This window comes from Nicotiana tomentosiformis, chromosome 11 (genome assembly GCF_000390325.3).
Source record: "Nicotiana tomentosiformis chromosome 11, ASM39032v3, whole genome shotgun sequence".
NCBI lineage: Eukaryota > Viridiplantae > Streptophyta > Magnoliopsida > Solanales > Solanaceae > Nicotiana > Nicotiana tomentosiformis.
The window spans coordinates 33,015,147-33,043,015 of NC_090822.1; the positions used below are offsets into that span (position 1 = coordinate 33,015,147).

Here is a 27,869-nt window from a genome sequence, read left to right on the forward strand (position 1 = left end):
AACCCAAAAAGTCCGAGCCGCAAAGAATTTCTAAAATCCATAAACACGTATACCTACTCCGGCACCACGAAACCTTGAATTCATTTGCGAAATTTTACGGGGCTGTACACTTAAATACTTCAAAATTTTCCGAGGTGTTACAACCGCCTCCCGTACAATGCCTCATAGGGAGACATATGAATGCTAGACTGGTAGCTATTGTTGTAGGCAAAATCCGCAAGCGGAAAGAACTGATCCCAAGAACCCCTGAAATCTATAACGCAAGTGTAAAGCATATCCTCCAATATCTGAATAGTTCACTCGGACTGTCCATCCGTCTAAGGATGAAATAATATACTTAATTCAACCCGCTTTCCTAACCTGTGCTGTACGGCCCTCCAGAAGTGCGAGGTGAACTGTGTACCTCAATCAGAAATGATAGACACGGGCATACCATGAAGACAGACGATCTCATAGATGTAGATCTCAGCCAACCGCTCTGATGAATAGGTAACTGCCACTGGAATGAAATGTGGCGACTTGTTCAACCTGTCTACAATGACCTATACTGCGTCAAACTTCTTCTAAGTCTGTGGGAGTCCAATAACAAATTCCATAGTGATACGCTCCCACTTTCACTCAGGAATCTCTAACCTCTGAAGGAAACCACCAGGCCTCTGATGCTCGTACTTTACTTGCTGGCAATTTAGACACCAAGATACATCTGCAACTATATCCTTCTTCATCCTCTTTTACCAATAATGGTGTTTCAAGTTCTGATACATCTTGGCGGCACCCGGATGAATAGAATACCGGGAACTATGGGTTTACTCAAGAATCAACTCACGAAGCCCATCCACATTGGGCACACAAATACGGCCCTACATCCGCAAAACCCCATCATCGCCAACAGTAACCTGCTAGGTACCACCGTGTTGCACCGTGTCCTTAAGGACAAGAAAATGGGGATCATCATACTGACGCTCTCTAATGCGCTCATACAAGGAAGACCGGGCGACTGTGCAAGCAAACACATGACTGGGATCTAAAATATCTAACCCCACGAACTGATTGGCCAAAGCCTGAACATCTGCTGCAAGCGGTCTCTCACCAACTGGAATGTACGCAAGGCTACCTATACTCATAGCCTTTCTACTTAAGGCATCGGCCACCACATTGGCCTTTCTAGGATTGTACAAAATAGTAATATCATAGTCTTTCAACATACCACCTCCTCTGCCTCAGGTTGAGATCCTTCTGCTTGAACAAATACTGTAAACTCTCCGATGATCCGTGAATACCTCACACGACAAGCCGTAAAGATAATGTCTCAAAATCTTCAGCGCATGAACAATGGTTGCCAACTCTAAGTCATGAACAAGGTAATTCTTCTTGTGAACCTTCAACTGCCGCGATGCGTATGCAATCACCCTGCCATCCTGCATCAATACTACACCGAGCCCAATACGAGATGCATCACAATACACCGTGTAAGATCCTAAACCTATGGGCAACATGAACACTGGCACCGTAGTTAAAGCAGTCTTGAGCTTCTGAAAGCTCAACTCACACTCGTCCGACTATTTGAATGAGGCACCCTTCTGGGTCAATCTAGTCAATGGGGGTGTTATGGATGAATGCCCCTCCACGAACCGGCGATAATAACCCGCCAAACTTAGGAAACTCCGAATCTCTATAGCTGAAGTGGGTCTAGGCCAGTTCTAAACTTTCTCAGTCTTCTTAGGATCCACTTTTATGACCTCTGACGATACAACATGTCCTAAACAGGCGACCGAGTCTAACCAAAACTCACACTTTGAATACTTGGCATATAACTAGCTATCTCTCGGAGTCTGAAGTACAATCCGAAGATGCTGCTCATGCTCCTCTCGACTGCAGGGAGTAGATCAAGATATCATCAATGAATACAATCATAAAAGAATCCAAGTAGGGCTTGAACACCCGATTCATCAAATCCATAAATGTTGTTGGGGAAACATCACTAGGAACTCATAATGCCCATACCGAGTCCGAAAAGTCGTCGGGACATCGGATGCCCTAATCTTTAACTGATGGTAGCCAGACCTCAAATAAATCATTGAAAATACTTTGGCACCCTGAAGCTAGTCAAATAAGTCATCAATCCTGGCAACGGATACTTGTTCTTGATAGTGACCTTGTTCAACTGCCGATAGTCTATACACATCCTCATTTACCCATCTTTCTTCTTCATGAACAATATGGGTGCACCCCAGGGCAAGACACTAGGTCTAATGAATCCCTTATCTAGTAAATCTTGCAACTGCTCCTTCAATTCCTTCAACTCCGGTGGGGCCATACAATATGGAAAAATAAAAATGGGCTGAGTGCCCGGAGCCAAATCAATACAGAAGTCAATATCTCTGTCAAGTAGCATCCCTCGCAGATCTGCAAAAAACACCTCTGGAAACTCACGAACAACTGGCACTAAATCCATGGAAGGAACCTCCACACTAGAATCATGGATATAGGCCAAATAAGCTAGACATCCCTTCTCGACCATACGTTGAGCCTTCACATAAGAAATAACTTTACTGGTAGAGTGGCCTGGAATCCCTCTCTACTCTAATCAAGGCAACCCCGGCATGGCTAAGGTCACCGTCTTGGTGTGACAGTCCAATATAACATAATAAGGTGACAGCCAATCCATACCCAAGAAAACATCAAAATCCACCATATCAAGAAGTAAAAGATCTACGCTAGTCTCAAGACTCCGAATAGTAATCACATACGAGCGATAAACGCGATCTACAATAATAAAATCTCTTACGGGCGTGGACACATACACATGAGCACTCAAAGAATCACGAGGCACAATTAGATATGAAGAAAAATAGGATGACACGTAGGAATAAGTAGATCCTGGATCAAATAGAACTGAAGCATCTCTATGGCAAACTGGAACAATATATGTGATAACGGCATCAGATGACTCAGCCTCAGGTCTAGCTGGAAAAGCATAAAATCGGGGCTAGGCCCCACCACTCTGTACCACGTCTCTAGGACGACCTCTAGCTGACTGGCCTCCACCTCTAACGGCCTGACCTCTACCTCTAACAGCCTGGCCTCTACCTCTAGATGGCTGAGCGGGCGGTAGAGTAAGTGATTCCGGAATCATTGCACGAGAACCCTGCTGCTGCACGCTGCCCTATGATCGGGGGCAAAATCTAACAATCTGCCTTGGATCCTCACAAGTGTAACTAGCCCTCGGATATTGTGAATATTGACCCTGGAACTGGCCCTATCGACCTGGGTAACCACTCTGATAACTCTGGATCGAAGGTGCACTAATATGAGTTGGTGGTGCACTATAGGCTAGCTGCTCAAGATGAGACACATAAGGACCATGGCTCCCTGAAGTACTGTGAGATGCCTGAAGCGCTGAATGAAATGGCCTGGGAGGATGGACTCTACCAAAAGTAACCCTTCCTCCAGATGAGTCACCACTGAAACTACTGGAATGACGAGGCCTCTTATCTGACACCGGCCCCCTCTCTTGAGCATGAACCAACTCGATTCGTCTTGCAATATCTACGACCATCTGGAAAGAAATATCACTCTCGGTCTCCTTGGCCATCTGTAACCTGAGAGTGAAAGTAAGCCCATCAATAAATCTCCCCACTCTCTCCCTCTCAGTAGGAAGCAAGATAGTGGCATGGCGAGCTAGGTCCACAAATGTAGTCTCGTACTGGGTGACAGTCATACCACCCTACTAAAGTGTCACACCCCATGTTTTTGTACGTGAAAGTACGCCATAAGTAAAATGATGGAAGCTCGGAAATGAGATGTTACATCCCGTATTTTTATATGTTAAAGTTTCATCGTAAGTTAATCGACGTAAGTTTGGGAATGAGATTATTTTGAGATTATAAGCATTATGCTATTTCAAACAAGTGATAAGTAAATTCGTGAAGGTGAGAGGGAAAGCAAATCGAAGAAAATAAATTTGGTCGAAGTTTGACATTTTGAGATAAAATACGATCCAAGCTACAATAGCCCATATTTATGGACTAGTACCATACAAGGTACCACATGACCATGATAGTAAGATGTATAAAGTGTGTTAAAAGTAAGTAGTATTATAAGTAATTTGAGATAATTCTTAATTATGTGGGTAATTCATTAATTATTGGGTAATGGAAGATTACCTACTTAATTAAAGAATTTGGGTAAGATTAACCCCCCTCCCCCTCCCCCCCAATGTCGTAGCTAGTTAAAGCCCAAATTAATGACTCTTAAGTCATGTAATTTGGTGGCACAATTAGAGGACTTGTGGACAAAGTCATCAAAAGTGTGGGGCCCACACTCACTAATACAAAAGACTTCTTGAATTCACAAAATGAAGATACTTACATCTTCTAAAGTGACAGATGAACTTCAACAAAGAATAGTTCTACAAGATTAGGATCAAATTCAAAGAAGAGATATATCTATCTTCATAGCAACATAAATAGCTTCAACAAGAGATTCATACGAGACTTCCTAGCATAATAATAACAGGATTTTGCGATTCTAAGGGAGTACGGTGCAATCTTTCACAAGAATATCATACAGATTTTTTCCTACTTTGATCCGCCGTTACGTGTTGTCGCAATTGACGTGTGTTAGGGGAATTGTCAAGAGAACCGACTCAGGTATGTTAAGCTATCTATTCTTTCCTTTTGGCGTGGTCCAAATGATACAAATGAAACGAGAAAAATACACAACTTTCATAAATGACTCTATTCATAAAAATACTAAAGGTGTCTTTATTCTTGATTCCCCACGTGTATTATTTTTCTATCATATGTTCATCGGTCTTAGAAAATACGTAAGTTGATAAAGTTTATTTCATGACATTAATCAAAGGCATAATGGTCATATGACGTTCCGAGAGATTTTATTGACATATTTCATATGCATTTCATTCATTTATACATGTACATTGACCCATGACCAGATGGCGTTATATACGCGTATATTATATGTATATGGGATATGGGAAAAGGTTACGACGTTATATACACACCACCACATGATCAGCTGATATATGTTGATGATTTGCCCACAGTGGCCGAGATGATATGATGGGATGCCCTTAGAGGCTTGATGATGTTATGAACGCATATACCTAAGCATGGTATGATATTTATACGCATATTCATGACATTTTAAATATTAATGATTCATAGAGTTGTTCATACATACATGTTGAGTCTTTTACTCCATGTTTCTCTCATGTCCAATATTTACTAATTTTCATTCCTTACATATTCGGTACATTATTTGTACTGACATCTCTTTTTCCTGGGGACACTGCGTTTCATGCCCGCAGGTCCCGGTAGACAGGTCGAGAGTCCTCCAAGTAGGCTATCATCTCAGCGGAAGATGTTGGTGCGCTTCATTTGCTCCGGAGTTGCCTATTTGGTCAGTATGATTTGGACGTGTATTGATTAGTATGGCGGGGCCATATCCCGACCTTTATGGTTCTTATCTACTCTTAGAGGCTTGTAGACATATGTCATATACGTGAAAGATTGTATAGCGTTGTCGGCCTATGTTCAGTATACAAATGATCATTTTGGTCTTATACCGTATGTCATATGTATAAATTTGTATTACATATTGGGTCGTCATATGACGAGTATTCCCTCATGTTTTATTCTATTTATCATATGACATCCTCTCCGACTCATTTATCAATGATAGTATGATACGAAAGATACATTACGTTAGTACTCGATTGAGTAAGGTATCGGGTTCCCATCGCGGCCCATCAGTTTGGGTCGTAACAAAAGTGGTATCAGAGCAGTTCTGTCCTAGGGAGTCTACAAGCCGTATCTAGTAGAGTCGTATTTATGGGTGTGTTGTGCATTACACTTATAAGCAGGAGGCTACATGGCATTTAGGGTTGTCACTCTTTCTTCTTACTTTAAATCATATGGTAGAGCTCAGTTGTACGAACTCAATTTCCTAAACTCTATCTTATTCATAATTCGACGATGCCTACATCTAGAAAGACGGTTGGTAAGGGATTGAATGTGGCTATGGAAGAGTTAAGTTAGAGGAACTCGATTTTGCATGATGCTCATGATGAGTAAATGTGAGGTCTTCAACAGATCATGTGTGTACTAAGACGTGTAAGCCTCTTGATAAGGAGCCTTAAGGCAAGAATATCTATCAACTCCTATGGTGAAAGGAAATGAGAGATTTAGAAGCTAGATACCAGTTTCAACAAGTAAAAGAAGCAAGGTGAAGAAGGGTACGAGACGCTCAGTTAGTGAAGATTATCAGTATTTACAATTCAAGCAGAGAAATATAAGCATTTTGAGTTACTTTCAACAGTGATATATGTATGTACAATTGGCCACACCCATCTCAGTTATGCCCTATGGGAACTAATAGATATGGTTTGAGAGAAGGACGGGTTATCAGGATCCGGCTGGGGTTAGAGTAACCTAAAATAGTGAATGGATTGTTTGCGTTAGTTGACATTTCTGAAGGATATTGCAAATGTGCTAATAGATCTCCTTGTGAGACACCCAGATTGTGTACTCTAGAATAGTACAGCTAGATATGAATACTAGAATATTCAAAGATAGGCACTGGAATCCTAAAGGGATAATTATTACCTTAGTATGGCTCCCGTCCCTAATAAATAGAGAATGTTAGGCATCCCGAAGAGCCAATGGATGGAGCAGGGGGAGCTAAAAGCAAAAGAATGTCTTGTTCTAGTTTTCAGAATAAAGTGATAGACATAAATATTAGCAGGGAAATAAGAAGAGAGATAATGAATCATTATGAATAAGATGTGATACATGGATGACAATGGTAGATCAAAAAGATGACAGTATTACAGAGTCTATAGTCAAGTGAAGGTAAATACGATAGGTGACAGGCCTTGAGACAACAAAAGAGTATAGTACATAAAGTCATATCCTCATTTCGAGAAATAAGTTCGTGACTCCAACGCGACTACCAGAAGAAAAAAGTTAGACCCCAGAGTAATAGAAATCAGTATGGGCTGGTGAACAAGATAATCTAAACATGAATTAGGGACTGAGTGATTTGATAATGGTCGACATCATGAGAATTTCAAATTGCGTTCCGGCAATAATAAAATGGACAACAAAAGAATATTCATGAGAAATTTAGAGAAAGGTCAATCAGGAAGACGCTTCCCTAAAGCAAGCAATGTGAGCAAAGTTAAGCTTAAGGGACTGTATGTGCCAGTTATACTAAGTGTCACCCTCGCGAGTAAGGAAATTTGTTATCCTTGGTACAGAAGGATTATCGCAAGGTGAGTAAGGGTCATCGATGATGTGAGAAGACGCCAAAGATGAAGAGGTAAAACATCTATAGGTAGATCATCGTAACGCTAAATCTTAGTACTCCCCTAAAGGTGGGAATATGGAGTGATGTGGCATTAAGTCAGAATTAAGTGGTTCTAGTAATTATGGAATGGTAAAGGAAGAATGCGATAAAAAAAATGAAAAAGGAATGAGCTTGCACTTATCCAAATCCTATAGATATGCTACGATTCCAGAACATTATGCAAACATGATGTCAAGGAGAGGAAGTAAGGGTTTCTGCCCGAGATATTAGTAATAAATGAGTAGTTAGTGCGAGACGTAAGTTAAGACAAAGGAAATAACCCAAGAAAGATTACGCGGAATATTGATATGAGAATGGGCCAACAAGTAGTTAGTAATTGATTCAGGAAGAGCCTAGTTATGGCTATACAAGAGGATACAGACAAATCAACAGATCGTGCAAGATAAACCCCAGCATGGGGAATTCAGTCTCGCAGATAGGACATCGTGATCCTTGAGAAATATTTAGATAGGAGTTGGGGTAGTTAAAGGTACCGTATGAGTGTTACGGATTTAAAAGAGAGTGCCACTGGGAAGACAGTTAAAATATCAGTTCAGAAGCAACCCTACAAGCACAAAGTCGTGGAGGTAAGTAACTACGGATAATTATAGGCAAGGAAGAACATCAAAAATTTCGTCCAGTATACGATGTGATAAGATCGCAGGTTTACAAGAGTCAGAGGGTCCTCCCTAAGTACTACAATGAAAGACTAGCTGAGGAAATAAGGAAAAAGGATTCAACCTAAGCATATGTAACTTGAAGAAGGAATGGTCATATATAATCAATCTCACTACAAAATTGTATGCACTCCATAAGAAAGTGGCACCTATCGTGGCTAATGAGTGGGAAGTGAACCCAAAAGTAATAGTCGAGATCATATGAGTTGCACAAAAACTTCGGCATGCGTGGGAACTAAGATAAGCTAAGTATGCACGCAACAAGGGGGCAGAAAGACTAGGAAAAGTAATAGCTTACGATTAAAGAAAGGTGAGAAGGAATGAAAGGAGTTATTCGATCAATGATCCAGAGTTAGTTACATTATGAACGCATTTAATATTTCGGAGTAATATCCATGCAGTATATATGTTGACAATCATACAGCCGTAAAAGACTCCGGTATAAGTTAAAAGAAAGTATTGAGTCCAGGTCATAGATAGAAGATTGTATCATGGATATTCCATAGCTTCCATGAAAGGCTAAAGTAATAACTAATACCATGAGCCGCAGATCGGAAGATAGCTTAAGCCTACATAAAGGCTGGTCAGAGGGAAGAGGAAACTAAAGAGTTACATCAACCAAGTAAATCAGGAGTCTGATTATTGGATCTAGAGAATTATAGAAATCGTGATTGAAAATATTGCAGGATCTCTCTTAATATCAGAGGTACAAGAGAGATAGTACAACAACCATATTCTATGACGGCTCTACGATAAAGCCAGTTAGAAGAGTATCAGCCTCATAAGAAGTCAGTATGAAGCTCCCACCGCATTGTGTATGCAACATAGGTACAAGTAGAAGGGATGTGAATTATACCTAAGTAGGAGGGAGGTTATGAAAGAGATAGAAGATGGGAGGCGATATTTTAAGGTAAGTAAGGTAAAGGTGGACAAACGTACGAGATACTCAGGTGCAGAAGGTTGTGAATAATCCATACTTCAGATAGAGGACTAGAAGTGTTGGGATTCAGTATCCAAGAATGATAGAGGTGTCATTAGTGGCATATCTTCCAGCCTATGGTTTCTAAGTATCGAGAAGTCTAGTTAAGAGAGTAGAGAAGAGTTAGAGACGATGTGATGTCTCGCTTGATGTTCCAAAATAACACAAGGAAATCTATGGTGCAAGCAAGTTGAAGGAAGGTTGTGAGTAGTATAAATATATATATATGTGTAGGTCGCAAGCTAAAGTATGGTAAAGCGACAAGGTTTTAGGAAGACAGGAGTAAGGATAAGAAAGGGCGAGTGAGAAGGTGACGAGAATGGATAATTCCTCAGGATTAAGCCCATGAACACAAGATAGCTAATGGTTTCTCTAAGTTATAGAAAGCTCGGCATAGCCTGAACAAACTTAAAGGAGTCTAAGAGATGGAATGCTACCCTGGTAGTAGAATGAGGGTGTAATTGGAATAAATGAAGGATGACATTTGGGCCTTCGATTGAGTAATGATTTGAAGAAAAAAAAAGAAGAAAAAGGGAGATTTCATGAATTGTACAAGATTAAAATACCCACATAAGGTGAATCACATTGGGATGCTATGAAATATGGCTATGGAAGCATGGTATCACCCCCAGGTGGATCAGTCTAATCATTTCAGATGTTCCCTGATGAGACATGAGCCGTTACATAAGAGGTCAAGTTATCAGTGGTAGATTATAGATCAATATTTAGGTGAATCAATAATGGATGGATAAAAGTTACAAAGTATGAGATGAGATTAGGTCTTCATTCTTAAGATGAACAGTAATGAGGAAGCATTAAAGGACTTAGACTTATACATATAGAATAAGCAACGAGAGTAAGCTGGAATTTGGTAGCAGACCTCAGTAACGATAAATTGAAGTAATAGTTATGACATAGTATGACCTACCTAGATGCAGTAAAGTCATACGGATAGATAACCGGGTCTATGAGATAAGATATAGCAATATTCGTGAGTTCAAAAATGTACCGAGCGAAGAACTTCAGTATACCTATAGATGCCCAGAGGGAAATCTTGTCAAGATCTGTATATGTTTACAAAGTAAGGCCTAGAGATTGGCTAACAGCTGGAGGAAAGAGTCGCATAGGCGCACATATAAGGAAAAAGTCGTACAGGCTGCATGACAGAAGGTAGCAAGAGTTATGAGATTGAAAGAATTCCGACCACAGGCCGTGGTGTGAGAAAGAGACCTACGGGTGGGAATACCCTGGACTTTGGATTTATTCACAGAACAATTACCTAGATGGCAAGGAGAGTATTAAAGTATTCACAAGAGTTATAGGTTATGATAATGATAAGTGCATCAGTCAACATTCGAGGACGAATGTTCCAAAGGGGGAAATGATGTTACACCCCATGTTTTCGTACGTGAAAGTACGCCATAAGTAAATTGATGGAAACTCGGAAATGAGATGTTACAACCCGCATTTTCGTATGTTAAAGTTTCGCCGTAAGTTAATCGACGTAAGTTCGGGAATGAGATTATTTTGAGATTATATGCATTATGCTATTTCAAGCAAGTGATAAGTAAATTCGTGAAGGTGAGAGGGTAAGCAAATCGAAGAAAATGAATTTGGTCGAAGTTTGACATTTTGAGATAAAATACGGTCCAAGCTACAATACCCCATATTTATGGACTAGTACCATACAATGTATCGCATGACCATGATAGTAAGATGTATAAAGTGTGTTAAAAGTGAGTAGTATTATAAGTAATTTGAGACAATTCTTAATTATGTGGGTAGTTCGTTAATTATTGGATAATGAGAGATTACCTAGTTAATTAAAGAATTTGGATAAGATTTAACCTCCCCCCCCCCCCCGTATGACAGCTAGTTAAAGCCCAAATTAATGACTCTTAAGTCATGTAATTTGGTGGCACAATTAGAGAACTTGTGGCCAAAGTCATCAAAAGTGTGGGGCCTATACCCACTAATACAAAAGACTTCTTGAATACACAAAATAAAGATACTTACATCTTCTAAAGTGATGGATGAACTTCAGCAAAGAATAGTTATACAAGATTTGGATCAAATTTAAAGAAGAGATATATCTATCTTCATAGCAACGTGAATAGGTTCAGCAAGAGATTCATACGAGACTTCCTAGAATAATAATAACGGGATTTTACGATACTAAAGGAGTACGGTGTAATCTTTCTCAAGAATATCATACGAATTTTTCCCTACTTTGATCCTCCGTTACGTGTTGTCGCAATTGACGTGTGTTAGGGAAATTGTCAAGAGAACCGACTCAGGTATGTTAAGATATCCCTTCTTTCCTTATGGCATGGTCCAAATGATACAAATAAAATGAGCAAAATACGCAACTTTCATAAATGACTCTATTCATAGAAATACTAGGGATGTCTATATTCTTGATTCCACATGTATCTTATTATTCTATCATCTGTTCATGGGTCTTAGAAAATACGTAAGTTGATAAAGTTTATTTCATGACATTAATCAAAGGCATAATGGTCTTATGACATTCCGAGAGATTTTATTGACATATTTCATATGAATTTCATTCATTTATATATGTACATTGACCCATGACCAGATGGTATTATATACATGTATATTATATACATGTATATTATATATATATATATATATTTAGCAAACGATTACGACGCTATATACGCACCACTACCTGATCAGCTGGTGTACGTTGATGATTTACCCACAGTGGCCGAGATAATATGATGGGATGCCCTGGGTGGCTTGATGATGTTATGAATGCATGTACCTAAGCATGGTATGACATTTATACGCATATGCATGATATTGTAAATATTAATAATTCACAGAGTTGTTCAGACTTACATGTTGAGTCTTTTACTCCATGTTTCTCTCATATATATTATTTACTGATTTTCATTCCTTATATACTCGGTATATTATTTGTACTGACGTCCTTTTTGCCTGGGGACGCTGTGTTTCATGCCCGCAGGTCTCGATAGACAGGTCGAGAGTCCCCAAGTAGGCTATCGGCTCAATGGAAGATGTTGGTGTGCTCCATTTGCTCCCGAGTTGCTTATTTGGTCAGTATGATTTGGACGTGTATTGATTAGTATGGCGGGGCCCTGTCCCGACCTTTATGGTACTTATCTACTCTTAGAGGCTTGTAGACATATGTCAGGTACGTGAAAGATTGTATGGCCTTGTCGGCATATGTTCAGTATACTAGTGATCATTTTGGTCTTATACCGTATGTCATATGTATAAGTTTGTATTACATATTGGGTCGTCATAGGACGAGTATTCCCTCATGTTTTATTCTACTTATCTCACGACAGCCTTTCCGGCTCATTTATCAATGATAGTTTGATACGAAAGATACGTTATGTTGTTACTCGGTTGAGTAAGATATTGGGTGCCCATCGCAGCCTATCGGTTTGGGTCGTGACATGAAGACGCTCGAACTGCATGCGGTACTCCTCTCTCAGAGTGACAGGAATTAACATCTCTAGAAATAGTTGTGAGAACTGATCCCAGGTAAGTGTAGATGACCCAGCTGGTCTAGTCAACATATAATCTCTCCACCATCTCCGGACAGAACCAGTCATCTGAAATGCTGCAAAATTGACCCCACTTGTCTCAACTATACCCATGTTGTGCAACACCTCGTGGCAACGGTCCAGGAAATCCTGTGGGTCATCAGAAGATGCACCACTAAAATGAACAAGAAAGAGCTTGGTGAACTTATCTAACCTCAACATAGCCTCAAAAGACAACGCGGGCCTATCACTGGCCTGTGCCGCAACAACCGGCTAAACTACCCCAATGGGCGGGGCTGCTGGAGTCTGATACTTGGGAGCCACCTATTCCAGGGTGTGAGTAGCGGGGGTCTGTGCTCCACCCCCAGCCCGAGAGACGGCTGGTGCCGCCAGAAAGGTACCGGTCTAGGCCACACCAAGTTGACTAGAGCATCCTGAAGCACAGGAGTGTCTATGAACCCTTCCAGAACCTGAGCTGGTCCGACGGGTATAGTCTGAGCTGGAACCTCCTCCTTAAATCCACCTGAAGCTCTATTGTGGGTGTTGCTACTTAAGCTCTAGGCTGAGCTCTACCTCTGTCTCAGCCTCTGGCTCGGCCTCGGCCTCGACCTCTGCCCCTGGTAGTAGCTGCCACAGGGGCCCCCAGCTCCTGTCCGGCTGTAGATGCAATGCGTGTTCTCGCCATCTGTGAGAGAACAAGATTAGAAGGGTTCAATCATCAATGATAGAATAAAATCGCATGACAGAGTAAGAAAGAAGTGATATTTTTCCTAAACTCCATAGCCTCTGAAAAATAAGTATAGACATCTCCGCACCGATCCTCCAAACTCTACTAAGTTTGCTTGTGACTCGTGAGATCTAGGCAACCTAGTGCTCTAATACCAACTTGTCACGACCCGGAATCCCAACCTCGGGGTCGTGATGGAGCCTAACATTCCGACGTAAAATAGTTAAATAGCCAAATTTTAACAACTTAAACAAGGTGATGATAAATAACGAGAGACAGGAACTCAATCTAATACAACACCAGCATAAGTCGTGTAATAGTATCTACTCCCAATCATTCGGAGTCTCGAGTACACGAACTACTAGAAGTTCTACAAACAGAGTCTGAAATAAATACAATTGTTTCGAATGAAATGAAAAGTAAAAGAGGGAAGAGGGAGGGGACTCCAAGGTCTGCGGACGCCATCAGATCTACCTCAAGTCTCCGTATGCAATAATCCGAGCTAACGCACCTCACACACCGCTAGGACCAATACCAAAATTTGCACAAGAAGTGCAGAAGTGTAGTATGAGTACAACCGACCCAATGTACTTTGTAAGTGTCGAGCCTAACCTCGACGAGGTAGTGACGAGGCTCTGACAGGACACTCACGTAATTAAACATGTACAACAACAACAAAATAGAGATTTAGCAATGTACAATTGGGGGGGGGGGTGGGTGGGGGTGGGGAAGGGGGAAAGATAGGATAACTATGATAGATATGACATCACAAGATAGCCAAATAACTCATAAACCAATTAAGACATATAAACATACGGTACAAAGATGGCACAGCATCACCCTTCATGCTTTTACTCTCATCCTTACCATGAAATGATGACATAAGTAAAATGAAATGACACGACATCACCCTTCATGCTTTTACTCTCGATTTGCGCATGTATCAATGAATAATTGGGAAGAATGGCACGACATCATCCTTCGTATTTTTACTCTCAACCTCACCATGTAACAATGAATAAATGATATAGATGGTACGACATCACCCTTCGTGCTTTAATTCTCTTTCTCCCTATGTATTAATCAGTAAATGAGATAATAAAATGGCACGACATAACCCTTCGTTCTTTAACACCATCCTTTACCATGTAGTAAAGGTAATATAAATTCGGGAGATAAATAATGCGAAGAATGTGCTTTACGTCAAATATGATTTCAAGATACCAAACCTCAACTAACAAAATACTCAACGATTACTAATTAAGGATTAATTATGGAAGGAATGATAAAATAAGTAATAATCTAATCTAAGCATGGATATCATAAATAAAAAGGCAACAAATCACATGGAAACAAGTACACCCGCATGCTTTATCCCACAACAACGCATAAATGCTCATCACCTCATATATATGTTGTACCCACATATTAATCACATAGCAAATAGGCAAACAAGTCCTAATCCCTCAAGTCAAGGTTAACCACGACACTTACCTCGCTCCACAATCAAATCAAAGCTCAACGGGGCCTTTCCTCTAAAATTCGCCTCTAAATCAATCGAATCTAACCAAATATCATACAAACCATGCAGAATAAGCTTTAGAAACTACCCATGAGTGAAAAAGATTAAATCTTTAATGATTTCGAAAAAACCAACAAACGTCAACCCCGAGCCCGCTTGGTCAAAATCTAATATTCGGATCAAAACCCAATCACCCATTCACCCCCGAGCTCGGTTATGTAATTAGTTTTGAAATTCGACCTCAATTCGAGGTCTAAATCCCAATTTACAAATATCCCTAATTCTACTCAAATCCCTAATTTTTACCATGAAAATCCTAGATTTGATGTTGAAAACTTATGAAATATAATGGGTAATTGAAAAAAAATGATTTAAGTCACTTACCAATGAATTTAAGAAGAAAATCTCTTGTGAAAATCACCTCTAGGGTGTTTAGGATTGAGAGTTGTAGTTATCGCAATTGCGACACATAGTTCGCAATTACGATGTTCGCAAAAGAGATCAAACATTCGCAAATGCGAAGGAGTCACTGAGCTTGTTGTCATCGCAAATGCAATAATTTTATCGTAAATGCGAACCAAGGCAATCCGCAAATGCGAACAATACTTCGCAAAAGCGAAGTAGTACCAAGCCAGTCAGTGGTTGCAATTGCGACCAAAACCTTCGCAAATGCGAAGATACAGAGTCCGCAAATGCGAAGAATATCTCGCAAATGCAAACTCTTCCCATCCCAGCCCATGCTCGCAAATGCAACTCATTGTTCGCAAAAGCAAGGCTCGCATTTGCGAGCCAAACCTCGCAAATGCGAAATCTGCTATTCAACACTAGAAACAGACATGCATCAGCTATTCTTCAAAGTCCAAAATCACTCTATAGCTTATCCGAAACTCAGCCCAGCCCTCGGGGATCCAATCCAAACATGCACACAAGTCCAAAAATATCATACGAACTCGTTTGCTCGATCAAAATACCAAAATAACACCTAAAACTACGAATTGGATACCAAAACGAATGAGATTTTCAATCAAACTTAAGAACAAGCAATTTTTCAACCGGACGTCCGAATCACGTCAAATTAATTCCGTTTCGCACCAAATTTTGCAGACAAGTCATAAATACTGAATAGAACCTATACCAAGTTCCGAAACCGTAATCCGAACCCGGTAGCAACAAAGTCAATCTACAGTCAAACTTAAAAATTCTTTAAACTTTTAGATTTCTAGTTTTTAACAAATTACGTTAAATCAAGCTAAGGACTTCCAAATTCGATTTCGGGCATACGTCTGAGTCCCAAATCACGATATGAACCCACTAGGACCGTCAAAATACTAATTCGAGTCCGTTTGCTCCAAATGTTGACCGAAATCAACTCAAATGAGTTTTAAGGCACGGTTTTACATTTTTATCAATTTTATCATAAAAACCTTCCAGAAACAGGACACGGACTGCGCGTGCAAATCGAGAAAGCCTAAATAGAGCTATTCGAAGTCTCGGAACACAGAAATAAAGGGTAAAACTATAAGTGACCTATCGAGTTATCACAATTTGTTTATGTTTTGATAGAAGTGTTACCCTATACTTACATTGGCCAATAAAAGTTATTAATATCTGTTCAAATAATTGAATACGCGTAAACTCCATTTCAATGTTAAGACAAAAAGTTCATACTAATATATACAGCATATACACAAATATAGATAAAGACTCTTGTGGATGACAGAATGTGAACACCACCAAAAATATGTCACGAGATGTTACACGACAAATCTCACACCCCACCCACAACCCACCCCCACCCCCTTCATCCTTTCGATCAGTTCAGTTCAGTCCCTAAAAGTCACCCACCTTCTATCTCTTCCAAAGAAACTACACCACCTAAGAAAAGCTTCATCAGTTTCTAGCTATACACACATTTTTAGTTTGTCACCAACCATTTCTCCCTATAAATCAGAGCCTGTAAGCAAAACCAAAAAAATTTTCTCATAATTCCGTGCTTTCTTTCTTCAATGGCTTTTCTGCAGTCGTTGAAGTTCTGTCTACAACTTCTTTCATTTTGCATCATAGCCCTCAGGTTTTCTCCCATTTCAATTCATGCCCTTAACATTGGCATTGAAACTAATGCTGGCATTTCCTTGGTAAATCTATCCTTCTATCTCCCATTTCATGTTTTTTTCTATAATCATAAGAGGACAACTTTCTCTACCATAGATTTTTTTCTCCGGACTCGAATACCAGATTTCTGGTTAATAATGGCATCCCACATCAACTTTTGCTGGTCTCATTTCATGTTAATTATTCACAAACCTTACTCTAACTTTCTTTTGTTTTTTCTAATTAAATTTAGGAAAAAGAATGCAGTAGAACATGTGAATCAAAGTTCTGTGTAGGTACACACTTTTCTTTTATTTTTTGACCATTAATTAATTGTATGAAGTTCTTCTGTTAAGAAAAAAAAAATGATATTATTTAGATTCTTGAATACTGGCAGTTCCTCCCCTCCTAAGATATGGGAAGTACTGTGGAGTTCTGTACAGTGGATGTCCAGGGGAGCAGCCATGTGATGGGCTTGATGCTTGCTGTATGAAGCATGATCTCTGTATACAACGTAAAGGCAGTAAGTTACTATATATTTTATTATAAGTAATTAAATAGATTTTCATTGGTGCATCATAAAACTTAAATTTTATCAAGGATTTAAGTTGTAAAGATTTATTGTGTAATACTAACTGTTTATGCTATAATTTGGTGATATCAGATTAATAACCGTTTTTACCAGGGTAAAACAATAATTCTTGTCTTATATTCTATCAATAATTCAAAGTGGGAAAGAGAGAAATGGTTCTAAATTTATTTGGTGAACATAAAGCGTAAACATTGAACAATTTCGTAATAGGAGAAAAGAAATGGGCAAACAAGAGTGTAAACTTTTATTGTTGCAGCATTTTGCTAATGGTAAAAAACGCAAAAAGAAGCTGCACAAGCACTGTTCACGTTTTCCTTTTTAAGGTATTTTTTTTAGGTTGAAACAATAGCATACATAATGGCAAGGTTTTTTCTTACAAAGAAATTATTATGGTTTGGTTTTATCTAAAAGGGAAAATGACCTATTTCAAAAACTTATAGATCACATTAAACCCAGAGATGATGTGGCCCCATATTGATGAGATGAGACGGTGCTAAAGATGAATTATAGTCTCTAATTGATGAGATGATGTCGTAGATTCCACGTCACTTGTCAACTTTGTTAAAAAAAAAAAAAGTTAAGGAGTCACAAGCAAGTTTTTTTTTTAATCTCTTTTAATGATGGTGTTCCAGCATGTGAGTACTTCAGTAATTCTAAATATTAATTACTTTTCACTAGCATAATAAATACTCTATTCATTTCAATTTAGATGATATAGTTTGATTCGACACGGAGTTTAAGAAAAAAAAAAGATTTTTGAAACTTGTGATCTTAAAAGCTTAAGGGGTAAAAGCTTTATGGGATCATGATATTTGTGTGGTTATAAAAGCTTCACATTAAGGATAAAATGGGTAAAATGAAGAGTTTAAAGTTGAATTATTTCCAAATTTAAAAATATGTCATTTATTTTCGAAAAGTATCTCGTCTAATTTGAAACCGAGAGAGTACCAAATAACTTACTTTATCCACTAAATAATAAGAATGAAAATTTAGCCAAAAGTTTTGACGAGCAAGTTGCTTGCAAGAACACCAAGCTAGAGAGAATAAGAAATTTTAACTAGGAGGTGGTTGTAGTCAATTATATGTGGCACATCAAGGTTGGTGAACTTGAATTATCATACTGAATTATTCAGAAGCTCTGGACAAATTATTGGTCTAAATGCACTTATAAAACTTTTTTCTACGTAAACTATAGCTTCCTTTTCACATATCTCTCTTTTTTTTTTTTCTTCCATTATTAATGCAACTGATTGCTAGGTTACTTTCCTTGAAACTTGTTTAATTTCCACAAGAAAGGTTTAATAATTTTCAGTAATGGTACTGTTAAATCTCTCTATAATAACCTTGTTAGTACTGGACATATTTTGGCTGCTATAACAAAATGTTATAATAGAGAACATATATTATAACATAACATGAATAATTGGTTTCAAAGAAAATTTATCCGTTATAATATAATGTTGTTATAGAGGATGGTGTTATAGAAAAGTTTGACTGTATTGATTAACACGGTGAATTCAGGGTTGGTTCTATGAGCTTGACTTATTACTTTCAACTCTAATTACGCAAACATATACAAAAAGAATTTAAAACATAAATACATATAACAGGATAACATATATAATATACTCAATGATTCTAAATCACGAATTCGCTCTTCTTGGTTGATTTCTTTCTTTTTAGTTTTCTCCCCTTAATTTTTGTTAATTTTGATGTTACAGATAATTATCTAAACTTAGAGTGCAACCAAAGCTTCCTGAATTGTGTGGCTACGTTCACGAAATCAGGAGCTCCATCATTTAAAGGGAACACTTGTTTAGTTGGTACTGTTGTTCGAGTAATTACTGATGTTATTGATGCTGCTGTCGTTGCTGGGAAAATTTTCAAGAAACCCTAGTATTTTTCCTAGTTGTAAGGAAAATAGAGAGAAAGAAAAGAAAATTAATATTTTCTATGTTCTTTTCTGATTTATTTTAGTTTATTAATTTCTTTTATAACATTTTGAGAAAACTGTTCTTATTACCATTGTCAATCTGGCTGACCCTTCTGCTTGTAATTTCTCTTTGGACCAGATGTTTAGTTGTATCGTATATAATGAATGGTTCATTCATTTTCCTTCGAAGCTCGGTCTCTCAAAGATCTCTCTTTTTATATTGCATTTCGTCATTTCACTTTTAAATGAATTTAATGTGTATTTAACCTATTTGAAAATGAAGTTTAAAATATGAGTTTCGTTCAAATAACATAGGCTAGTTTTTGGAATATGACATTTTATCATTATCAGATTTGGGTATTTGATTCAACGATAAGAGGCTTTAGAATACATATACTTGGAATGTTTGGAGATAAATTTGGACTAAGTTTCAATTTATGTGATACACTTTCTATTTTAGCCTTGTCCTATGAAAAAAAAAATACTTTTCTTATTTAGAAAAAAATGGACTTTAAACTTTTCATTTTACCTTTAGTAAGACTAGTCGATGAGCACATAATTTTAAAATATTATCATATTAAACAATGTGTTTGAATTATAAAACAAAAATAAAAATAAATTGTAAGTTCTTGAAATAGTTAGCCCATGAGAATATGAAAATTTATGTAGTTTTATTAAATAATACTGAAAATAAACAATTAAAACAAAAATACTTTTATATAAATGTATGTTTTAATTAATAAATAATTTTATTATGTATTTATACAAATATTATGTAAATATTAAATAAAATAAAATAAATACAATTTTTATGTATTCAAATATTATGTACTTATTGACATAATATTTATTTATTTATTTATTTATTTATTAATAATAGTAATAAATTAAAATATTTGTATTCATATTAAATATAAGTATTTGTGTGTGTGTGTGTGTGTGTGTGTGTGTGTGTATATATATATATATATATATATATATATATATATATATTTAATGTGTATTTTATCATGTTAAATATTCAAATTTATATGTGGTGGGATCTGTTTAATTATTTGTGGCGCGTTTTGAATGGTATATGTAATCTATTCAATATTGTAGAAATTAATTAATTTAGTAGTCCGCTTGATTAATCTTCTCTTCTAGATTTTTTTTGTATTTTAATTCGAAATTCTACAAATGATATAAAGTTTAGCCGTGGAAGAAATTAAAAAACTATTATTTTCCCTTTTGAAACACAATTCTTTATTGTATAAAATTCACGTCATCCTACTACAAATAAGAATATAATACAACCTAATAAGGAAAAATTTAACAAATAAAATTCTACTAGTTGATTTTAAAGTTTTAGCTTTAGGAAAATTAGCATAAATGGTAGTTGAATTTTTATTCCTAAATATTACGAAAGCAATTTAAATTATAATGTTGTCTATTGTAAAGCCGATTTTTAAAGGTAAAAAGATGAATGCCATTTCATTAAGGGACTTTGTTCTTTTAATATAGTATAAATAATTTATAACAACATAAATATCTTATTACTTATTTTAGATCACGAGTTTCAAAAACTTTTTTTAAAAAAACTCTATGCACATTCGAATAATCACCTAAAATGAGACGTAGATTACAATGTCAAATTCAGTATAATCCCACAAGTAGAATTAGGGGAGGGTATTTCTGATAGACCATCTGCTCGAAAAAAGGTGAAAGAAGAAAAGAAGAAGAAAAAGAAGGAGGAGGAGGAGGAGGACGAAAAAGAAAAAGGAGAGAAAAGGAGAAGTTGAAAAAGAAAAAGTAGCATCAAATAATAATAATAGGGAAAAGAAATAAGCAAAGAGACGAAACAATAAGCGGTAATAGAAATCGAAGAATAGGAAAATACAAGAGTGCTACTAATACTACTTGTAATGATTGGGCAACTCTCAATTACCTACTAGCCTTCTATCCTAATTTTCATCTTCTACACTCTCCTATCATGGGTCATGTCCTTAGTAAGCTAAAGTCCCGCATGCCCTGTCTAATCACCTCTCCCCAGTACTTCCTTAGCCTACCTCTACCTCTTCTTAGATCTGCCATGACCAACCTCTCACACCTCCTAACAGGAGCATCTGTGTTTCTCCTTTTCACATGCCCAAATCATCTCAGCCTCGACTCCCGCATCTTGTCTTCCACGGGGCTACACCCATTTTGTCCCGAATAACTTTATTCCTAATTTTATTTCTCCTCGTTTGCCTACACATCCATCTCAGTAACCTCATTTCTGCTACTTTCGTCTTCTGAACATGAGAGTTCTTAACTGGTCAATACTCAGCTCCATACAATATAATAGATCTAACCACTACTATGTAGAACTTACCCTACCGAGAAAAAGAAAAATAGATATTGCTCAATTTACAAGGTTCGATAGATAGCGTACCTCTTCGGGCAAGATAGATACTTCCAACAAGGTCAGTCTTGGTTCTCTAGTCACGAACCTACTGACCGATTCTTTCCGCTATCAACAATAAACATAGACCTTAGTGAAAAGGGATATTAACATTTTTTAGCCAGCCATGTACAATAATTTTCACTCGCCTAACCATAACAATTTGTACTCGTTGCTGGTGTATATATTTAGTATACTATAACAAGTGTATAATATAAGTGTATATATAATCAATGTATTATGTATTGACTGTACACGAATTATAAAGTAATTATACACTGCATATGGCTAAAATTTATAAAAAAAAATAAAGACTAGGTTTTTTTTTTTTTTTTTTTTGGTTGTAGGCTTTTGTTGGGTTGCTTTGTAGTGACACCAGGTAGCCACTCTAAAGGGTTGCTATTTAGGAATTAGCCATGTCACGACCCAAAATTTCATTAAGTCGTGATGATGCCTAACCCAACCCGCTGGATAAGCCAAACAATATAAGTTACAGCTAAAGTGAAAAAAACAACAATATATATAATAGAAGCTACAATCGAATTCAATACAACTGCCCCAAAGAATGGTAGTACAAATCATGAGCCATTATGATTTAGATTTACAGAACTGATATGAAGAATAAATACAATATTAGTGTGAAGTTTACATAAGTGGAACTTAAATCCCAAACTACCATGAACAAGAGGTTGCTTGGATCTGGAATGCGGGTACGTCTTCAATGCAAGGTATCGTCGTTCACAGCTACGACATCACCCTTCGTGCTTATATTCTTTTCCTTACATGATAATGAAAAATAATGATACGACATCACCCTTCGTTCTTTTACTCTCTTCCTCACATGATGATGTAAAATAATTGCACGTCATAACCTTTCGTGTTTTACACTCTTCCTCATCAAGCACATATACATTAACAACAAGCAAGGTAGGAAGCACGAATAACATCAAGAAGAGTGGTTAACCAAAATACATCACGTGAACGACAATCACAACTTTTACACCAATAAACAAACTGATACCTTCAAGAACCCCATTGTACAAGTAGCTCAGTAAAACCCAAACATGATGTTCAATGTAAGTGTGGAACCCGCGTATCTCAAGAATAACAGACATAAACATGTAATCATGATTTAGGTATAGTTGTGACCGCATCTAGCACATCAACAGTTTCACAAGGAGTCCATCATATTTAATCAAGCTGAAGTAAGCTAAAGCATGGTCTTTAAAATTGAAATTATGCTCATACTATTATAGAATTCAAGTAATACATAAGGTAAGAAAATCACAAAGTTCAACAAGGCACAAAGAATCATATAATCAACCTCGAGCATTGATAAACCTAGCACATGCATATACGCTTGTTATCTCGCATATACATCACCCCCGCATGTAGCAAACAATGTTAGTTTATTAGAAAATATTCCCTCAATAAAGTTAGGCAAGACACTTACCTCTTTAAGCAACAAAATCATAAGCAACCACTACTTTTCCTTTCGAACAAGCTTCCAAACCAACCGAACCTATCCAATTATCAATCAAACTATCCAAGATAAACTTTAGAAACTACCCACGAATAAAAAAGGTTCAATTTTGATCATATTTGAAAAAGTCAACCCCGGGCTCGCCTGATCGAAATCTGAGATTCGGACTAAATCATGATTACCCATTTACCCCCGAGTCCGGATATATGATTTATTTTGAAATCCGACTTTAATTCGAGGTCGAAATCTCAATTATACCAAATTTTCAAATTTCACCCAAAACCCCTAATTTCTACTTTGAAATTCATAATTTTGATGATAAAATTCATGAAAAAGTAATTGAGATTGATTAAAACTAAGTCAAAGTTGCTTATCAATGAATTTGGGAAGAAAACACTCTTTAAAAATTGCCTCTATGGAGTTTAGGGTTGAAAAATAGTGTAAAATGAGCAAAGTCCCGAAATCCTCACATTTTACCAGCTGCAGTTGTCGCAACGACATTCGCAAAAGCGAAAAAATGGTCGCAATTGCGGACCTGTCTCTGAGTATGCTGATATCGCAAAACTAATGAAGGGATCACAATTGCAAACCCTGGGCAGCCGCAAATGTGATCAATGCTTCACAAATGCGAAGCTGCCCCCAAAGTCTATTGTGTCGCAAATGCGACTTACCCTCGCAAATGCGGAGCCCCCTCATCGCAAATGCGATACAAACTTGTAACGACCCACCCGATTGTTTTGAATATTTTACTCTCGTTCTCTTATTTATTGCCTCCTCTGTTGTATTGTGGTTATGTGACTTGCCGGGGGTGTTTGGTTTTGGTTCGGGTGAATTTTGGAGTGAAATGGGATACTTAGTCCCAAAGTTGTAAGCTTAAGTTGAAAAGGTTGACCGTAGTTTGACTTTTGTGCAGATTACTCCGGAATAGAGTTTTGAGTGTTCCAATAGCTCAGTATGGTAATTTTGGACTTAGGAGCGTGTCCATATATTAATTTGGAGGTCCATAGGTTGTTTAGGCTTGAATTGGCGAAAGTTAGAAAGTTGAAGGTTTGGAAGATTGAAAATTTTGACCGGGAGTCGACTTTATCAATATCGGGGTCGGATTTTAGTTCTGGAAGTTGGAATATGTCTTTCATGTCATTTGTGACTTGTGTAAAAAATTTGAGGTCAATCGGAGTTGTTTTGGTATGATTCGGCGTTAGTTTTGGAATTGGATGTTCTTAGTTTCAATAGGCTTGAATTGGGTTGCGATTCATAGAATCGATATTGTTTGATGTGAATTTTGGCCTCGAGTAGGTCCGTTATGTATTTTGAAACTTGTTGGTATATTCGGACGGGATCCTAAGGATCTCGGGTGTAAATCGGATTGAAATTGGAATAATTTTGGACTTAAGGGAATACTGAAGCTGGTGAGCTTCTAATGCAATCGCACCCGTGCACTTTGGGCCGCAGGTGCGGCACCGCAGGAGCGGCCTATGAGCCGCAGAAGCGAGGTTTGGTTTGGTCAGATGGGACCGCAGGTGCGTTTAGTAATGCGCAGGAGCGGACTTGCTGGTGCAAGAGAAGCATCGCAGAAGCGGAAAGGGGATAGCCACTCCTAGGGTCGGAGAAGCGGAGACCCTCCACAGGTGCGCCCATGCTCCACAGGTGCGAGAGCGCAGGTGCGAGATTTTGTCCGCAGAAGTAGAGTTCCCTCACCTTAGTGGGAACTGCACCTATGATATATTTTTCGAAGGTGCGGGTCGCAGGTGCGACAGGTTGGCTCACAGAAGCAAAAATCGCTAGGCAGAAAAGGGAGTGTTCGAGGGTTTTATCTCATTTTTCATCCTTTGGACCTAGAGAGCTAGATTTGCAGCAATATTTCGAGGGATTTTCAAGGAAATCATCGGGGTAAGTGATTCTAACTCGGATTTGGCTATGATACATGAATCCATCTCTATTTTTGTCATCTAATTAGTGATTTGAGTTGGAAAATTTGGGGGGAAAATTGAGAAACTTCTTAGACTAAATTTTGGGGATTTGAAGTCGGATTTGAGTAATTCTTGTATGGTTAGACTCGTTATCGAATGGGTGTTCGAATTTTATAAGTTTGGTCGGGTTCCGAGATGCGGGACGGGGTTGACGTTTTGAGTTGACTTTTTATTTCTCTTTAAAGATTGCAACTTTATTGTTCGAAAAAAGCTTCATATAGTTTGTATTTATGGTATGAAGTTATTTTGGATAGATTTGAACCGTTAGGAGTTGGATAATCATGGGAAAGGTATACTAGTGGATTGAGTTAGCGTGTTTTGGGGTAAGTGTCTTGCCTAACTTTGTGTGGGGGAATTACCCCTTAGGATTGGTATTATTTTGTTTTAATTGTGATATGTGAAAGCCGTGTATGCAAGGTGACGAGTGTGTACACGGGCTAAATGTGGTAATTGCCCAGTTTTAGCTATGAAGATTCTTTTCATGCCTTTAATTGAGTTGCCATAACATGTTATATTTATCATCATTAGTCTATCTTCATATACTTTACTTGACATCATAAATACTTGTCTTACCTCTTATTTGCTAATTGTCTTACATGTTTAGTTGAAGTCATTGTTCTCTCAATTCCTTATTCATTATTTAACCGTTGAGTTCCTTTACTTGAAGTTGTTATTTCTTAGAATATCTTATTGTTGAATTTGGTGTTGAAGCTATAAAGGTCGTGATTCACATTGAGGCAAAGTTGCAAATTTGTTGAAATACCATTCTTATTGAGTTATTCACTTTCGGTTGCTATTGTTAAGACTCTTGTACATATTGTGGTTAAGCCATGGGCTATTTATTGTGAAAACACTATTATTATTGACTTCTTTGGCAAGTTTGGTATTGGGCACTTGAGGTGCGATTTGTAATATGTTGTAATATTGATACGCATGCAGTGGTATAAGGATTGAGTTTCAAACGCAAGTGGTGAGATAAGGTGGGCTTGATACGCTGTTGCTAGTAGGGGAACTACTTGAAGCCACGCGATGTGATAAGGTGGGCTAAAACGCGGATAGCTATTTCTTGAAAATGATATTTAAAACTAAATGCAAGGCTCTTGTGGTGATATAAGGAAAGATTGTGATTTGTTTCTTGTGCAATGAGACTATGAGGCGGTACCTCGGTAGTGATTCTTGTTGATAACTTTCTATTATATAACTTGTGCTTTGGTTGCATTGTTTCCTTGGCATATTATTCCTTGTTTTCTTCCGTGATGCCTTAATTACCTTAGTTAATTTTTACTATACTCATTATTTTTCTTCATTGTATCATTTCCATTATTATTCATTATCATACTATCATATACATGTTCAGTTTTCTTATTTATTCCAGTAGGGTCTTGACATGACCCCGTCACTACTCTACCAAGGTTAGGCTTGACACTTACTATGTACCGTTGTGGTGTAATCATGCTACGCTTCTGCACATCTTTTTATGTAGATACCGGTACCTCTTACCAGCCTAGGCACCAGTGAGTCGAGCTCGGATTTGGAGACTTCAAGGTATACTTACCGGCGTCCGCATGCCTCGGAGTCGCCCTCTATCTAGTTCTATTTCATTATCTCTTTTCATAGCTATTGTTGTATAGGGATGTTCAGTATACTCTCGTAGAGCTTGTGACTGGGTATCACCGGATTTTGGGAGTTTTGTTCTGTTGAGTTGCGGAGTCCCTCTTATGATAGTGGTTGGTTAATTTGAAAGTTTTATCATTATTTCAGTTAAATTCTACATGTATGTTAGGCTTACCTAGTCTTAGAGACTAGGTGCCATCACGACATCCTACAGAGGGAAATTGGGGTCGTGATAAGTTAGTATCAGAGCCCTAGGTTCATAGGTGTTACGAGTCACAAGCAGGTTCAGTAGAGCCTCGCAGATCAGTACGGAGACGTCTGTACTTATCTTCTAGAGGCTATGGAACTGTTAGGAAAACCTTCACTTTTTTTATTCCTTATCGTGCAAATTTGTTTACTTCGAAATTCTGAATCTTTGTCTTTCTATTCTCTCACAGATGGTGAGGACACGCACTGCTAGATCTGACGATCAGACACCTGTGCCCCCTACTAGAGCCGCGAGAGGTCGGGGCAGATGCCGAGGAGGGGCACATGGTGCATCCATAGCACCTGCCTGAGCTGCGACAGAGGAGCCACCAGTAGCTCCAGTTGGAGGGCAGGCACCTGTTGCTACCCCTGCACTTCAGGAGACTCTCGCCCAGTTCTTGAGTATGTTTGGTAGTCTAGCTTAGGCGTGGTTAATTCCACTTTCACCGGCCATATCGCAGGCCGGGGTAGGAGCACAGACTCCCGCAACCCATACCCCAGAGTAACGGGTACATGTTGACTAGGTCCCTGAGGTTATAACAGTGCAGCCGATTGTCCCAGTTCAGACCGAGGTTAGGGCAGCAGTATCTGAGGAAAAGCAGCTCAGGATCGAGAGGTACAAGAAGTACCATCCTCCTACTTTCAATGGCATAGCTATAGAGGATACACATGGCTTTCTAGAGAAGTGCCACTGTATTCT

General features: G+C 38.1%; 2 protein-coding genes across 2 annotated transcripts; one reads left to right on the top strand and one right to left on the bottom strand.

The window, feature by feature from the left end:
* Positions 1 to 3,259: 3,259 nt before the first annotated feature.
* Positions 3,260 to 3,721, bottom strand: LOC138901228 (uncharacterized). Its single transcript, XM_070188974.1, has one exon. It carries the CDS (start codon positions 3,719 to 3,721, stop codon positions 3,260 to 3,262), a length of 462 nt encoding a protein of 153 aa, XP_070045075.1.
* A 12,822-nt stretch (positions 3,722 to 16,543) lies between these two features.
* Positions 16,544 to 19,623, top strand: LOC104091228 (phospholipase A2-alpha). The gene is made up of 4 exons (XM_009596510.4): positions 16,544 to 16,953; positions 17,163 to 17,205; positions 17,307 to 17,432; positions 19,223 to 19,623. Exons 1-4 carry the CDS (start codon positions 16,825 to 16,827, stop codon positions 19,396 to 19,398), a joined length of 474 nt encoding a protein of 157 aa, XP_009594805.1. The 5' UTR covers positions 16,544 to 16,824; the 3' UTR covers positions 19,399 to 19,623.
* The last annotated feature ends 8,246 nt before the right edge of the window (positions 19,624 to 27,869 follow it).

Bases quoted from the DNA above. Each gene is read 5' to 3' on its own strand.
- LOC138901228 (XM_070188974.1), bottom strand. From the start codon at position 3,721: ATGACTGTCACCCAGTACGAGACTACATTTGTGGACCTAGCTCGCCAT.
- LOC104091228 (XM_009596510.4), top strand. From the start codon at position 16,825: ATGGCTTTTCTGCAGTCGTTGAAGTTCTGTCTACAACTTCTTTCATTT. The intron at 17,206-17,306 runs GTACACACTTTT...GAATACTGGCAG, and splicing joins TGAATCAAAGTTCTGTGTAG to TTCCTCCCCTCCTAAGATAT. The intron at 17,433-19,222 runs GTAAGTTACTAT...TTGATGTTACAG, and splicing joins CTGTATACAACGTAAAGGCA to ATAATTATCTAAACTTAGAG.